Source organism: Pyrgilauda ruficollis, unplaced genomic scaffold, assembly GCF_017590135.1.
Source record: "Pyrgilauda ruficollis isolate IOZ18807 unplaced genomic scaffold, ASM1759013v1 scaffold121, whole genome shotgun sequence".
Lineage (NCBI taxonomy): Eukaryota > Metazoa > Chordata > Aves > Passeriformes > Passeridae > Pyrgilauda > Pyrgilauda ruficollis.
In genome coordinates, this window is record NW_024510433.1 from 236908 (window position 1) to 253682 (window position 16775).

General features: G+C 53.2%; 3 protein-coding genes across 5 annotated transcripts in view; 2 read left to right on the forward strand and 1 right to left on the reverse strand.

Annotated features, from left to right (window-relative positions):
- LOC121365793 (translation initiation factor IF-2-like) overlaps positions 1 to 2595 on the forward strand; it is a 4139-nt gene extending 1544 nt beyond the window's left edge. Inside the window, exons 2-3 of one of the 3 annotated variants that reach the window (XR_005957070.1) lie at positions 24 to 118; positions 621 to 2595. Coding sequence is in view for 1 of the 3 variants with exons in the window: in XM_041490249.1 (XP_041346183.1) it covers positions 24 to 32 (9 nt within the window). In the remaining 2 variants the exon portion in view is untranslated. The other 2 variants (XR_005957069.1, XM_041490249.1) reach the window with 2 other exon arrangements.
- Positions 2596 to 2820: 225 nt separating this feature from the next.
- Positions 2821 to 7625, reverse strand: CUNH1orf50 (chromosome unknown C1orf50 homolog). Its single transcript, XM_041490244.1, has 4 exons — positions 7392 to 7625; positions 6419 to 6505; positions 3986 to 4117; positions 2821 to 3321 (listed from the first exon to the last, which is right to left on the reverse strand). Exons 1-4 carry the CDS (start codon positions 7617 to 7619, stop codon positions 3130 to 3132), a joined length of 639 nt encoding a protein of 212 aa, XP_041346178.1. The 5' UTR covers positions 7620 to 7625; the 3' UTR covers positions 2821 to 3129.
- Positions 7626 to 7685: 60 nt separating this feature from the next.
- On the forward strand, positions 7686 to 15679 carry P3H1 (prolyl 3-hydroxylase 1). Its single transcript, XM_041490243.1, has 15 exons — positions 7686 to 8224; positions 8608 to 8760; positions 8928 to 9117; positions 9593 to 9724; positions 11545 to 11684; positions 12381 to 12470; positions 12581 to 12633; positions 13003 to 13124; positions 13295 to 13422; positions 13528 to 13623; positions 13738 to 13888; positions 14354 to 14471; positions 14663 to 14738; positions 14904 to 15044; positions 15122 to 15679. Exons 1-15 carry the CDS (start codon positions 7730 to 7732, stop codon positions 15233 to 15235), a joined length of 2199 nt encoding a protein of 732 aa, XP_041346177.1. The 5' UTR covers positions 7686 to 7729; the 3' UTR covers positions 15236 to 15679.
- Positions 15680 to 16775: the final 1096 nt, after the last annotated feature.

The following is a 16775-nucleotide window of genomic DNA, read 5'->3' on the forward strand; positions in this document are numbered from 1 at the left end:
ATCTTTTCTCCCTGGACCTGAAGCTGATATAAGAAGGCCAAAGACCCACAGTTCCTCCTGCTGGGACACTCCTCGTGGCTGGGAGATGACACCCCAGAGCAGCGGGCACTTATGGCAGGTTAAATCCCCCTAACCATCCCCATCATTTAGTAACAAGAGGCCAGAAAGAAACTCTCCAAGCACAGCTACTTTGAGAAGCAAAGCAAAAATTTGGCCTGAAACAGAAAACCCCAGAGTAATTCAAATTTTAAAAGCTGGAAAGTGCTGTAAGTACCAGTGCCAGCAGCCTCAAGTCACCAAACACTGGCTCTGGGGAGCACCTGGAATGGGTCAAACCCTCAGAGCATCTTTGTGTTGGACCTTTTAAATGAGCCCTGGTTCATCTGCATGGCCAAAGACAGAACAAAACCCACTCTGCCCAATGAAATGGTGTCAGAAGCACATCTGTGCCTTTTGCAAATATTGGACATCCCTGGGGATTTTGGGAAGAGCCACTGCCTTCCGAATATACTCATTGCTGCCCTGAGCACTCACAAAAAAGCAAAGGAAAAGGAATATTTTCAAAAGAATTTTCAAGATGAAATCATGAATGGATATAATTGTCTCACTGTCTCTTCCAGATGATTTTCAATGAAATCCCTGCCCTGTCAACCAAAAAGGCACCAGCTGGGTAGAGGCTGAGCCGAGCAGATGAGATCAAGAATCTGGAGAGACCCTGGAGTCCCCCACAGGGCACCATCTCACCATTCCTGCAGAAACTCATCCTTGCCAAGCATCACAGGAGGCTCCACCTCAACCAGCTTCATCCTGGTCTGTGTTCCAGATGATGTGTTGCTTTGGCTCTAGAGCACCTTCCAGTATTTCTGGAAGTCCAACAATGCATAAGCAATATTGGGGGAATGGTTCCCCTTTCCATCAACCCCGTCCTGCACCAGCCTCATTCCCCACTTCCCACAGTGCCAAGAACACTGAGCATGACTATGAGCTCATCATCTCCATGTCCTGTCTCTTGAGACCTCCTTTGTCTTTCCATACAAAGCCACAGTGGTTTTGCTTTTTGGGGGCAAATCCAAGAGAAAGACTTGACAGTGCCAAGAGGAACTGCAGAACACCAGTGAGTTGTGGGGTATGGAGGGCCAGGGGTGTCTGCTGGACACATATGACATCCCACCAAAGGCTACAGAGGTCCACAGCCACCACCCCCAATCCTCTTGTGCACGCCATGGTACAGACATTAATGATGGAAACAGATAAAACCAGGGCAGGAATCCTCACTTCCCAGAGGAGCATACATCAAGACAGAAGATCCGGTGTTGCTATAATTAGCACCACACAAAGTCCATACAGTAATTAACTTTCTCCCTTCCAAGTTAAGATATAATAGCATGCAGTAAAATCAGACTCAAGGTGATAAAAAAGCAGAGAAAAAGCCTGTCAAATTCAGCACCTGTAACTTGATAAGGAATTAATTATAGCCTGGTCTAATACTATTACTACTAATAATATTAAATTGCTGTTAATATGCTCTTGTGCTCCAAGTGAGGAAAGATATTGAGGAAAATGTCCCATATTGAGTCCAAGGAACAGGTTTCTGCCAAACAGAGGCTCCACCATGCTGGGATATAGGTGAGCTACTGCAATGGGCAGAGCTAGGAGAAGAAAATCTGGGACAAAAAAAAACCTGGGCTGCTAGGGAGCTGCCCCAAACCTCCTAATCCTCTGTAACGCGAGCAGGAAACAGCTCTTCCCATGAGGAACTGTCACTGCCAGCAGCCTTGAGCATCTCCCAAGGCAACTCCCAGTGTGTGGGGATGAGGACAGAGAGACAGTAGAGATTTGAGGCGAGGCTGTGTCCTGCAAAGGGGGAATAAACTCCAGCAATGGCAAAACACAGTGACAGTGCTGGCCCCCAAGGGTCTCGTTTTTGCAGATGCCCTCACAGCTGGGCTCCACCAAGAAGCACCAACTGCATCCATAGCCTGTCCAGACCCCAGGGTCAGAATTCAGCTCCTACAAGTGGTCCCCAACCCTCCTTATGTTTCCCATAGAGGTGGCAAGGCAATTGTGCACATGCAATGTGTGGAGCAGCATATAAGATCATCTTGTCATGTCAGGAAAGTGAGCAAGTCATGGGAGAATCCGACCAGATCTAATGTTACATATCAGGATCCAACCTGGACATCCTCTCTATCAATAAATTCCAACTTTGGCTCCTCACAGAAAAGCAAACAAGTTCCTGAAGAAGCCCTGTGTGGCTGGGCAGAGGGAGGATATCTCCTCAGCAGCTCTGATTTTTACTTCTCTCTAGTTTTCCTAGGTGGAAAAAACATGCTGGAAGTGTCCTACCAGCTCTACGTGCCACTAAGTCTTCCTGGCAAAAGCTTAAGGTATTTTTGCCATACAAGAAGAACACAGGGCCTGTCTTGGTGGTACATGTGAGATCACAATTGCTTTATTTTGCTCACCCCACTGCTCTGCCATAAAGTCATCCAGTATTCTGCCTCTGCCTGGCAGCTCATGCACTCAAATCCAAGGGGGAATGCACGAGGTACACATCATCTGAAGAGCACCTGAAGTCTGCATGGCCCTTTTGAGGATGTTCTTTCCAGAGAAAAGAGCTTCTGGTCACCTCATGTTCCCAGCTCAGGGATTCAGACCTGCTAGGACAGAGACCAGAGGACTCATCACAGCAGACCCTTTGCACAGGCTTTTGACCACTCTTCCCAGGCCACAGAGCTCTCTAAATATGTGCATTTTAATAAGGGGGAAAATCCAGCCTTGAGATCATTACCTGATGCTCTCACAGTGAGGTACACCAGAGCCAGGCAGGTAGGAGATATTATTTTACAGCATTAGCATCTGCCCCAAGCATTTCTGCTTTTTGCTCCAAGCACTATTGGAGCTCACACCTCCTGGTATCACCTGCCTCTTGCTACAGCTTAGCATGGGTCAATGAAGCAAATTATTCAATTACTAGAAAATCCAGTAAGACTGAATTCAGAATTAGTCTTCTTAAAGCACAAAAGAAATCAGCATTTTTGTTTCTTGGTCTCTTTCCACCCTGCCTTTGGCAGGGTACAGGCACTGTGTCTCCTCACTCGGGGACTCTGCTCAGGGGGTCCTGTGTGGTCACTTGTGTGACTTGGTCAAGCCCTGGAAGTTGGGCTCCATGCACGGGGGCAGTGCTGCCTGCTGGCTCAGGAGCTTCTCCAGGACAGTTATTTCAGCATCTCGTCTCTCTATGTCCTCAAACGGAGTCCAGGACATGTCATGCTGGAGCTTGTAGGCACCAAGAAATTCATGGGGAGCGGTACCCCATTCCTGGTGGAGAAAAGAGAGATTCCATCAGTGTTCAGTTTCCCTTGGAGCTGGGCTGTGGTGTCCCTAAACACTACTACCTTCGAAGCAGTCCCCCCTACATGACCATACCATTTCCTAACCTAAAAATAGGCTCAGCTACCCCAAGTCCAAGATCAGGCCGAGCTCCAGCACTGCTGACAGAGGAAGGCTTGTGGACATAAGATCTCCCTGACCTGCCCTGAAGCCTTCACCCTGCATGTAAGAAAATGGGTAGTCTGGAAGGAGGAGAACTCCAAGACCATCCCCTCAGCTGCAGACAAACTCAGTTCCTGGGCTGAAGTACCTGAAAAGACCGTCCTGCCAGGCAGCCACACCAGCCAGGGAAGGCTCAGGGCATGTTGGCAGTTCTTTACTTCCAGACAAAAACTGCAGGTACCAAAAGACAAAATTCAGGTCCGTGCGCCAAAGGGCTTCTTGCCATTCTCCATCAAGAGCCAGAGAACTCCATAAGATGGCTCTGGCCCCAGCAGACTAACCCAGAGCAAGGGCAAACACCAAACCTGAGTAGGGACAAATGAATGCCCCCATCAAGCTGGTGCTTTTGCCTGAGCTCAGTATGTTCCCAAGCGCCAGAAACATTACTTTTTTCCCCCTCCCTGCTTCTTCATGGCTTGTAACCACCCACCTTAGGAGACAGGATGGAGAAATACCGCTGCCCACTCTCCCGCCTGTACATGTAGTAAACATTTCCTGGCTTCTTCACAAGGTTGCAGGCCACGTGGTTCAGATCAGCATCCCTGTTAGCTTCATCTAAGACCTGGAATACACAAAACTTGACACCTTTACACTTGAAATGACAACATGCTATTGCCTCTCAGCCGTAGCCCAAGTCACATCATTTGACCTATGGGTCACAAGGCCTTGATCTCCCTGGCACACAGGAAGGAGACGTTTTCCAAAGAGATAAAGTTTTTTCCAATTCTTCCCTGTCAGTAGGACTTCAAAGAATCTCTCCACTGAGGTGGAGATACCTCTGCACCTCACCCCAGATTCACTTCTACACTTGATCCTACCACATGCTGGGCTTATTCCTCATCTCCACAGACAGCTGCTGGATTGGGGCCTTGTCTTGGTTTGAAAAGAAGGAAGGCAGGAGCCTCCCCTAAAATGGAAAATGTAAACCTCATTCCTCCGAATTATTATAACTTTGAAATTAAGGGGGCTCTCAGGCAAAGATACAGGAGTAGGAATAACACTTCTTTATTAAGAAAAAAAATAAAAGTAAGAATGCAGTAATACAAAACAACACTGACAGAGTCAGAAATATGACCTGACACCCTGTGGGTCAGGCTGTTGGTAGCAGTCTGATTAAATAATGGCTGCAGTCCTACTGGAGTGACAAGTGTTGTTCTGCTGAAGCAGTGATCCTGTAGAAGGGTGTAGTTTTCCTCTGAAGGTCCAGTGGTGGTGTAGATGGGTCTGGTCTTTGGGAATGCAGTGGAAAAGAAAGCTACTCATTTGGGAATGCAGTGGGAAAAGGCTGACTATGGTGTTCCAAATGTCAGATTATAGCCAGGTAGGAATGCTTGGCTCCTCCCCTGGGTGGAGCATCTCCCAATGGGATGATGTAATTTTATCAGTCATGCAGTGACACTCAATGGCCCATTGACAGAAGGTATCTCCCGGAGGGAGGATGGGTCATGGAAGAGATAAAGAAAACTGCCCCACCTGGTTTTAGCAGGTAGCCCAATTAACAGAAGATAACTGCCCCACTTCAGACAGATAGTAATAGAATACACACCCCCAGCCACAACTTGCATTTGCAACCTAAGACAGCCCTTCCTGCTGTGCCCTGAAAGGGAAGGGGCAGCAAACAAAGGAGAATTCATCTCCCCAGTTCCACCACCTGACTGCTCCAGCTCCACCAGTTAATGATTACATGATGTAATGGCCTCAATGGCAGTGGGCCAGTTGCAATGACTGGCAGATCCTCCCCCACTCTGGCTCCTGATTTTACTCCTAACAGTGGAAGGCTGGACTGATGAACACAGCCAAGCCCTGCTGTGTATTCCTGGGACCACCCACTCCAGCAAATGCATCAGGATTGACATGAAACCAAGCTTATTACTAGATAGAGAATTCATCTTTCCCAGTAGGGAGGCCTGAGAACCAACCACTCGGGCTATTAGCCTTTAACCCTGGGGAGGCAGAAGCTGGCAAGGAGAAACACCCTCTTAGGGTGAGAAATGCCTCACTCCCATAGGCCTTTGCAGGCACATGTTAATATATTAAGTTCCATTGGTTCATACAGTTGCTCCACCCCAGTGCAGCCCCCATTCACCCTATATGCATATTCTCTAGAATGTTCTCCCCTCTCCTGATCCCCATTGATCCCAGTTTGATGCAATGTTCCACCCCCATTACCCTATTGGTTCCCCTGGTTGGCTGCCCCTCCTCTGCACCATTTTCACTTGTTCCCATTGGACTTTAACCCTCAGAGCCACCCCTTTTTCACCATATAAAACCCTGTGCCCTCAGGCCCAGTTTGTCCTTGTTCCTGGATTCCCTTTGTGGTTTGGTAAACTGTCCCTGGATTTCCATACACAGACTTCCATACAAAGACCTGTTCTTTGCCTCTGTTGTCACCTATCACAGTGAGCGTGCTCCAGGCCCCAAAAGCGCTAGTCGCTCACAGAGGAACCCATTGAAGCGCACCACTTTATCCCAGGGCCTCAGATCCAGTTAGGGCCACATCCTCACTTCATCAGATCATTCCAAGAGCACAGTGCACACACAAGTCACCTGTCCCAAAACCAGAGTCACCTCTCTCTGTCCTGATACTCGTGAGCTGTTTTGGACTACCCGCCCTTGCTCCCCTACTTTATTAATAAAGTCCTTCTTGGTTTGCTGAGGACACAGGGAAAGCACAAAAATCAACGCTCCCCCATCCCCCTTGACACTGGACAATAAACCTCCCTGTTTTTCCACTAAATCTTCTCTGCTCAGCTCCTGGCCCCAACTCACATGTAGGCCACAGCTCTCCCCAAATGCCCAGAAGTGGCAGCAGATGCTCATCTCCCATGGCAGGGCAATGAGCCCTCTGCCCATCCTTACTCACCTTCCGTGCCTGCTCCTGCAGGTGCCGAATCTGCTCAGCGATGACTGTCAGTTTGCTGCAGGCATTTGCTCGAACAAAGTCATTGGCCTAGGAGAGAAAATCAGGGCTGGTCAGAACAGAAAGAACCGCAGCCCTCTGGACTGTGCTGAGCCAGCTATGGTCAAGCTGAAGGCATCCACAGAGTTGGGGGGTGCAGGAGCTGTCCGGGCACCCCTAGGCAGAAGCAAGGACCAGGAGCTGTCTGGATAGGCTGAGGGGCAGTGAGAGGGAGCAGCAGGACATACTGGGAGGCAATGGGTTGGACTGGGAGGTAGTGGGATACACAGGGAGGGGGCAGTAGGACATACACTGAGCATTTAGGTGAACTGAGAAGCTCTGGGGGACATCACCAGAGATCAGTAGGATGTCCTATGAGGCACGGGGGGAATAGTATAACATACTGGAGCACACTGGGAGGACCAGTTGAACATACCAGGAAAAACTGGGGTCAACTGAGAATCAGGATGTACTGAGAATCACTGAAGCAGTCACAGAACATATGAAGGGTGCGAGGATGGACTGGCAGTATGGTAGTGGGAGGCATCTGTACATGCTGCTGTGAACTGTATATAGTGGGGCATACTGGGAAGCAGCAGGGCATACTGGGATGGGACTTCAGTGGAATGCTCTAAGAGTCACTGTGGGGCAGCAAGGCACAGTGGGAAGCACTGAAGTGCAGTGAGACGTTCTGGAGACACCAACAACGTGGGAACTCGGGAGATACTGGCAGGGCACTGCAACATACTGGGAGGGGACAGTGGGAGACAGTGGGAAACAGCACAGGATACACCAGGAGGCCGCCGGGGCCACCGGGGAGCAACGGGACGTGCTGAAAGCACCAAGGCCGCCGCCTGAGAAGGCCCCGGAGACGTCCGGGAGGCAGCGTGAGCCCAGTCGTGCCCCCGCAGCTCCGCCGCTGAGACCCGGCCCTCACCTGCTGCACCTGCTGGGCCAGGGCCACTAGGTCCCCGGGGTCACCGACGCGGCCGGCGCGGCCGGCGCTACCCTCGACCAGAGCCAGACCGGGACCGGGAGCGGGAGCGGGAGCGTCATCCCCGGGCTCCGCGCCGCCCTCCGCCATGGACAGCCACGACCCACCGCTTCCGCCCGGTGGAGAGGCTTCCGCTGAGGCGTCAGCACGCACGGTGAGGCATGCGGCCATGGCGGGGCTCCGCTGTCGCTGATTGGCCGGCGGGCGGGGTGGAGGGGGCGGAGTTAGTATCGCTGCGCTGCCCGGGGTGGCTGGTGCCGCGGTTCGGCCGGCGTTCGGTCATGGCGCTGTCGCCGTCGCTTCTGCTGCTGTTGCTGCTGCCGGCGTTGCTGATGGTGCTGCTGGCGCGGGCGGCCACGCCACCGGAGCCGGTCCCGGTCCCGGTCCCGACCCTAGCACCGGGCGACCCGCCGTTGCCCGCCCAGTCCCCGGACGCGCTGTTCGCTGCCGGTGCCGAGGCGTACGCGCGGGGGGACTGGCCCACCGTAGTGCTGCAGATGGAGCGGGCGCTGCGGGCGCGGGCCGCCGTGCGCTCCCGTCTGATGCGGTGCCGCCTGCGCTGCGCCAACGCCACAGCGGGACCGGCGGAGGGGACCGAGTCCCATCCCGACCCGGTGCTCCGGGACTTGCGGTTCTTTCGGGCGCTGCTTCGCCGCGCCGCCTGCCTGCGGGGCTGCGGGCCCGCTGCGCCCTCCCGGTACCGCCTAGGAGAGGAGCTGGACCGGGAGTTCGGCCGGCGCAGCCCCTACAACTATCTTCAGGTCGCCTATTTCAAGGTGCAGCACCGGCGGCGGGGAAAAAAAGGGAAAGGGGGAAGGGAAGGGGTGTCCCGCTACGACGGGTTTTGGGACGGGCGGGATGCACGGAGGATCCCGGAATCAGGCGGGAGGATGGATGGGTGGGACCGGGTGAACCGGCCAGTGGCGATCCCTGTCCCGGGACGCCGGGGGGGTTCGGTATCTGCCCCAGCGGAGTGGGGTTGCCGGCCGGCAGTCCCGGCCTTGCCCCCCCGCCTTCGCCCCCCCCACCAGTGCCACGTCGGAGCTGGCCGGAGCCGCCCCTGTCGCCGCCCTCCGCCCCGGCTGCCGGGATGCCCCGGGGAAGGGTGTCCCCTCCGCTCTACATGGGATCCGCGCTGTCTCACCCCCGTCCCACCCAGATGAACCGGCCAGCGCAGGCGGCGGCGGCCGCTCACACTTTCTTCGTGGCCAACCCCGGGCACCAAGAGATGAGGCAGAACCTGGAGTACTACCAGGCCATGGTGGGAGTCCACGAGGATGACTTCACTGACCTGGAGGCCAAACCCCACCTGGTGAGAACCTCCCCTCCCAAAGCCCCTGTCCGCTGTGCAACCCAGGACAATCACACCACAGTTGCTGGCTCAGAGAGCTCATGAGATGCCATTGTGGTGGGGATGAGGTGATCCATCATGGGGAGTGAAGCATTGAGATCCCCTCATCGTTTCTCATCCTTCCGCAGAGCGAATTTCAGCTGGGCGTCCGGTTTTACACAGAGGAGCAGCCAGCTGCTGCCATCCTGCACCTGGAGAAGGCGCTGGAGGAGTATTTTGTGGCAGACACCGAGTGCCGCGCTCTCTGCGAGGGACCGTATGACTACGAGGGCTACAACTACCTTGAGTACAATGCAGACCTTTTCCAGGCCATTACAGGTGGGAGCCATTTCTTCTGTGTCCTGTCACAAGAGTTGAATACAATTCTTGGGGGGGTTGGTCCACAAAGACCTGTGGTGGTGGTAGGGGGTCCCTGAAGAGTGGAAACCCCATCCTGGCTTTCACTAGGGAAGGGGTGGCCAGTAAATGGCAGGAGGTGTTTACCTGCACTTGGCACTGGGGCTGATGCCCAGGAATTCTCCAAATTCCAGAAGAACATGGAAAGACAGAAGAGAGGCCAGTAGAGGGTCACCAAGATGTGATGGGAGGCTGAGAGTGGCTAGTCTGTCCTGAGGGAGCACCACAACCCCACACTGGTCATCTCTGAGGTGGACAACCCCCATCCCTGAGGGTCTTCCACTACCAAAAAGCTTGCAACAACCCCAGTATGAGCAGGAGATTGGATACCCCTCAGGGTCCTGCCCATCAGCCTGTGGGTGACTGTGAGCAGTGACATGGCATTTTTCTCCGGCAGATCACTCCATGCAAGTGCTAAGCTGCAAGCAGGGCTGCGTCACAGAGCTGGCCTCCCAGCCCGGCCAAGAGAAGCCTCTGGAGGATTTCCTGCCCTCGCACTTCAACTACCTGCAGTTTGCCTACTACAACAGTAAGCAGCTCCTCACCTCATCCTCTGTGGTTGTCAGCACTCGGCACTGTGCCTGAAATCACAGATCCTGACAGTGGTTTGGGTGGGGAAAGGACCTTCAAAAATAATCTCATCAGTACAACCAGAGATGAAGGGACATCCAGCACTGGTCACTCAGATCTCCCCCAGCCCCATCCAACCCGGTCTCTTAACACTCTGAGCAGTCTGTGCCAGGGCCTCACCACTCTCATCAGAGAAAATTCCTTCCTTATGGCCAACCTAATGCTGCCTTTCTTCTGTTTAAGACAATTACCCTTGTCCTGTCACTATAAACCTTATAAACTATAAAAAGTTGTCTTCATCACTCTTGTGGCCGCTCTTGGTATGGGAAGGCTATCAAGATCTCTCAGGAGCCTTCTCATGTCCAGGTTCAACAAGCCAAATTCTCTCAGCCTTTCTTCACAGAGAGGCTCCAGTCCTCTGGACCCGCACTAATGAGTCCATGTCCTTATGTGGGGAACCCAGAGCTGGACGCAGCACTGCAAGTGGCATGTCACCAGAGTGGAGCAGAGGGGCAGAGTCCCTCCCTCACCTGTTGCCCATGCTGCTAGGGATCACCCTGTGGTGGGGGAGTGGTTTCTGAGCTGCTAGTGCACATGGTTGGGTCCTGTGCAATTTTTCATCCACTGTTATCTCCATATCCTTCTCCACTGGGTGCTCTAATCCCATCCATCCCCCCATCTTCACTGATACTGGTGGCGAGCCTTCCACTAGGCCTTGTACTTCATAAGGTTCATACAGGCATGTTCCTCCCGCCTGAAACATTCTCCAGGAGATGGGATCTCTCTGTGCTTGGCTGCAGTCACTCTCCACATTGCTTTATTACTGGGCAGCTACACTTTTCAAGTGAAACAACAGCCAAGAGAAGCATATTTTTTTCCCTCCTTGCCAGCTGTCCACCTCTTGCCTCAAATCACAGCAGCACACTCCCACTGCAGAAGAGTTACAACCCAGGAAAATACACCTGATTTGATTTCATTTTTTATTTACTTCTTTAGAAAAGTTTAAAATGTTTCTGTGTGAATTTCTTCAAAAGGAGGGGAAAAATATGAAGTCCAAGAGGATGGAAATCCTCAAGAAAAGACAGCTGTGAGGGGACCTCATCAATGTTTGTCAGTATCTGCATGGTAGTGCTGGAGGATGGAGTCAGGCTCTGCTCTGTGGTGCTGAGCAATAGGACAAGAGGCAGAAACTCATGGCTAAGAAGTTCCACCTGGCTATGAGGACGTTTGCATCAACTGCAGTCTGAAGAGATTGTCCAGAGAGGGTGTCACATCTCTCTCACTGGGGATATTCCAGGCAATCTAGACCCAGTCTTGTGCTATATGCTCTTGAAGGACCCTGCTTGAGGAGAGAGATTGGGCAAGATGACTCACTGTGGTCCCTTGCAATCTGACTCATTCTGTGATTGTGTGATTCTGTGAAAGACCACATAAAAGTTGGGTAGGATGCTTCAGTGGCTGGAAACTGCAGGTTTGCCAGTAAATGGTTGTGTCTGGCTACCTCTAAATAGGCTTTGTAATGTTTTCCAAGTGAGAAAAGTACCCAAGCTATACAAGTACCCCTGGTTTCTGTTGTGATGGTTTCTGGAGACTGGAGAGCACAACAGAGTCTGAATTTTGCCTTTGTGGCAGCAGTTATCCTTGCTCCAGGGGATCTGCTCTACTCATGACACAGTCTGGAACACAAGGACTATGTCTTTCATCTCTCCTCCATATCTGTCTTTGTTGTGCCTCCAGTGTCCTTGGACATGCCATTAACAGCCCCATTTCTCATTGCAGATGGGAATTATGAAAAAGCCATTGAATGCGCCAAAACCTATTTGCTCTTCTTCCCACATGACGAGGTGATGAACCAAAATTTGGCCTATTACACCGCCGTCCTGGGGGAAAACCTGGCCAGACCCATCCAACCACGAGAGGTGAGCAATCAGAAGGACAAATGATTGTAGGGACATCTTCTCACTGGGGACCTTTGCAGAAGCTGTATGGTCTCCTCCATGCCAGCTACCTAAGGTGGACAGGAATGGGTGGATTTAAGATCAGACAAGCTGGAAAGTAGCTGAAAAGCTGAAAAACATCACTGGCAAAATGTCTTAGGCCAAGTGAAGCGGCATGACTGGCACACATGGACCCATTCCTGATAGAGGGTGCTGTGAGAGGCAGGTGGACAATCTTTTTAGGAGGATCTGAGGCCACCTCTGTTGCACTTTTCCACAAATGAAGTGAAATTGCTTATAAAGGAAAGTATTTGGCTTCAAAATAGCCAAATCTCGATGGTCAGGTCCTGCCTGGGATGTGATAGGCGTGGATAGGAGTCTCTGCCCCACACCAGTTGGAGTAGGAGAAGGGAAATTGCTCCTAAAGAGCTTCCTGCAGAAGGGACACACATGGGCCTCTGCTCAACTGTCATCTCCCCAGGGCTTGTCCACAGGGAGGTTCAGACAGGATGGGGAATGCCACTTGCTTCCCAGCTGCCAGATGGAGCAGGAAACCAGGCTGCAGGTCTGGAGCAAGGACCACAGGAATGGTGTAAACCTGCATCCTCCTGCCCACACTCAGGGTTTTTCAGAATCCTCCTGCTGTACCTCATCCCATCCCTCTTCCTCTTGCCACAGGAGATCCAGGTATATTACCAGCAGAGTCTGATGGAGAAGAAACTGCTCTTCTTCAGCTATGACGTCTTTGGCATCCCTTTTGTGGACCCGGTGGGTGATGTGAGACCAGGGTGATGCCGTGGCCAAATGGAAGGCAGATGAAGGGTCTGTGTCCTGGCCAGATCTTTGTCCAGCTCCTGATGTTGTTCTTCTGGCGGCAGGACACATGGACACCTGAAGAGGTGATACCAAAAAGACTGCGAGAGAAACAGAAGTGAGTGCTGTCCCCAGCCAAGTTCACCCAGTGGGGGTCGGACAGGAGAAACCCTTCTTCCATTGTGGGCTTTGGGCCAAAGGACATGGCATAGAGCTTCTGCCAGGGGATGTTTTGATATTGGGACTGGAAGAGGCTGCTGGAGGGCAGAACTTTATTTCCTATCAGCCCATGGGATGATGGGCACGTGTAGGTCACCCCAAACACCTCAGAGTGAGGGATACATTGAGGTGATTCTCTCCAGTCTAGGTGTGAGCTTTGTTACCAGCACCTGAGACAGCCTGTCCTGCCCTTGTCTTAGTGGCCCTCATTTCTGATGTGGGGACAGTGGGGTGGTGGTGCTGCTGCTGATGGCTGCTGCATGCCCAGGGTGGAGCGGGAGACAGCAGCACGCATCTCTGAGGAAATCGGCAACCTCATGAAGGAGATTGAGACACTGGTGGAGGAGAAGACCAAAGAGTCTGCCGACATGAGCAAGTTCATCCGAGAAGGTGGAGAAGGCCAGGAGGGGAGGTGGGATGGAGACCTTTGTGACCCCTGCTGCCAGTTCACAGTTCCTCCACACATGGGTGGCAGCAGGAGCAGGTGGAGGGACCACGGTTTCCCCCAGCCACACCAGAGTTGGTGGCATCTCTCTCCACCAATCCCGTTTGTGCCACAGGTGGCCCTTTGGTGTACGAAGGAGCCAGTGTCACCATGAACTCCAAGGCCCTGAATGGCTCCCAGCGTGTCGTGGTGGATGGAGTCCTTTCTGCTGAGGAGTGCCGAGAACTGCAGAGACTCACTAACGTGAGTGCAAGAATGGGTGTAGCAGGCAGGGATGGGTAGAGAATGCCCAGGGGTCCCATCCTGCAGCTCACACATCAGACCAGTAACACCAATCGAGTTTTGCAGGCGGCTGCCTCGGCTGGAGATGGCTATCGGGGGAAGACCTCTCCTCACACTCCCAGCGAGACCTTCTATGGCGTGACGGTCCTCAAGGCCCTCAAGGTTGGGGTGGCTGTGTGGAGAAACAGGCTGTAGGGACAAGGGAGGGTAGTTTTGGGGGACATGGTTGCTCATGCCCATCTGGGGCTGAGTCCCTGTCCTGTCTGTCCTCCACAGCTGGGGCAGGAGGGCAAGGTGCCCCTGCACAGTGCCTACTTGTACTACAACGTGACAGAGAAGGTGCGGCACATGATTGAGTCCTACTTCCGCCTGGAGGTCCCACTCCACTTCTCCTACTCCCACCTAGTGTGCCGCACAGCCATTGATGGTGAGTGTAGCCCAGAGGAACAGGTCTTCTCCTGTCTGGATCTCTTCTAACAGCTGGAGTGGTGTAGTCTTGGACCTTTCTTTAGAAACCTCCTTGCTGCTCCCTAACCCAACCTCCTCTTCCCAGGAGGGTGTAGGAAGCTTGTCCCTAAGCCCAGTTTGGGAATATGAGCAGCAGCTCTGCTGCCTCTAACAGGGCAGATGGCTTCATGCCATACAGGATTTCATCACTCTGAGGCATTTTGGGATGAGTACTAAGAGAGGTTGTACCTGGAGGGCCATGGAAATGCCATGGGACAAGTCAACAGTGTTTTTATGCCACCCAAATGGCCTTGCACAATCCACACTCCAACAAGTGGAAATGCTTTAGGCTAACACATGACTCTTGTCATCTGTAAGCACAAGATACTTGGGGTGGACCCTGTTGCTGCACAGAGGGGCCCTGACATGCCCTGTTCTACCCTAGAGAAGCAAGAAGGCCGGAGTGACAACAGCCACGAGGTGCATGTGGACAACTGCATTCTCAATGCAGAGGCACTGTTATGTGTGAAGGAACCCCCAGCCTACACTTTCCGGGATTACAGGTACTGGTGGTGGCTGTCAGCTGCAGCTTCCCCACCTAAGGGTACCATTTGATTTGGTGGCACCTGAGTTGGGAGGAGCAAGGTAGGAGGTGCACCAAACCTGGGCTTTCTTGCTTCTGGCTCTTGCCATGGTGTTGGGGAGTGCTAGTGATGGTTACTTGTCACCTCCACTTGTCCCCTGCTCCCTTTAGTGCAATCCTCTACCTTAATGGGGACTTTGAAGGAGGAGCTTTCTACTTTACCGAGCTGGATGCCAAGACTGAGACCGTGAGTAGCTCAGCTCTGAGGATCCATGTGCAGCACCAACTCTAGCTCCTGCCTGTTGGCTGTGTGCTCTGGGAACATCCCCTGAGCCACTGCAAAAGATGAACTTGCGTTGAGGAGAACCAATGCACCCCTGACTGGGGTCTCCTGGTTTCCCACCCTTGACAGGCAGAGGTCCAGCCGCAGTGTGGCCGTGCTGTGGGCTTCTCCTCTGGCTCCGAGAACCCCCATGGGGTGAAAGCTGTGACGAAGGGTCAGCGCTGCGCTATTGCCCTCTGGTTCACCCTGGACCCTCGGCACAGTGAGCGGGTAAGCTCCCTCCCGGCAGCACCTAGGGTTTTTGTGTGGGGCAGTGGCTATGCTTACCACCATGGGTCTGCCCACAGGAGCGTGTGCAGGCGGATGACCTGGTGAAGATGCTTTTTGGCATGGAAGAGGGTGATTTGGAGCCAGAGCAGGAATCACCAGCTGCCATTGTGGTGGGGAAAGATGAGCTGTGACATCCTATGGGGACCAGGACGTCTCTGCTGGGACTAGTCATGTCAGCATTGTGGCTTCGGGCTGCATAGTCCTAAGGGTAACATATGGGACCCCTTCTGCCCCCAACCCAGTTGGAATGGGGCTTTGGGGAATCCCGTGTACTACCCCTGCAGCATCCACTATCTCCCTGTGGAACTGACCTGGGGAGTGTGATGGCGGCTCAGGGGTGGGTGACATGGGGACAAGGGAGGGATGCTGTGTTAGGGGTGGGGCCCTGGTGCCAACATGTGTGCCTTTCCTGAACTTGGAGCTATTTAAGTGCCTTCTGCAGAAAATGGGTGAATAAAGGTGTTTTTTTTTCTAACTTGTTGCTTTCCAAGTGGGGACTGAAGGCTGGTATCACCCTTTGGCTGTCATCAGTGTTGGGGTGCAACCTTCCCTCCTGGCAAGCATCTACCCAGAAGTACTGTAGCCCTGTAAGCTCCACAAAGGTGTTTGTGGGAGACAAGGTGCCCCTGGGGCAGTAAGGGCAATACAATCTCCAGCTGAGCATCCCCTGGACCCCGCTCCTATAACGTGGGAAGGAACCCACCATTCCAGCAAGGAGGGAACTGTCCTTGAACAAGAAGGACTTTGAGCACCCTGGCACCCCCGGACAGGGCATTGAATTGTTCCCACAGATGTCTGGCCATTACCATAACCATCCCGGGAATGTGGGCAAATAAATCCTGCCCGGTGTGCAGCCGCTCAGCACCCCTGTCTCACTTGGAGGGCCATTCACCATTGGGGTGGGCAAGGGGGAATCTGGAGGATCTTTTCTCCAGGATAACATACAGTCCCAGTGGAGGCTGCCCACCATCCCAGCGTCCACCCCCAGCTGCCTGAGCGCGTGAGCAGACTGCTGATGAGGCCATGGCAGTTAACGATTGCCAGGTCCTGGGGCTGCAATGGGCTTGGTGTCACCAGGGTGGTGACACGTGTTCCGCACACCCCCACAGGCGTACACCACTGACAATGGCTTCTCTTGTTGGTGCCATGATGGCGTGGTGTGCCAGAATTCCCTCATTGAATGAACTGTTTCTCTGCTCCCTGTTGAATTCCTGGAGTGACCCCTGGGGCCTCTGGGGGGCTCCCAGCCCACAGCAGGGGGTCAAGGATGGTAACTTCCCACTAAACCCCTCCCTCCTCCTGTCGGGGAGCCCCATTTCCCCATATCTCTCCACTGTCATTTCAGGGGTTTCCATCTCTCTCAACACCCAAATCTCCCCTGTAGGACCCAAATCCCCTCCATGCCCCAAATCTTTCCCCTAAGACCACATTCTTCCCTCTAAGATTCAAATCCCTTGCCTCCAGCCCCAAATCACTCTCCTCAGATTCAAATCTCCCCCTCAGACTTAATGCTCTTCCCTTCAGGCCTCTAATTCCCGCCTCCCGGTACCCAATTCCCCCTAAGCTCCAGGTAACCCATTCCCTTGGCCCCAACTCTCCCACTCGAGACTCAAAAAAATCCCCCCCGGGACCTAAATCTCCCCGCGCAAGACCCATATCTCTCCCTTCACC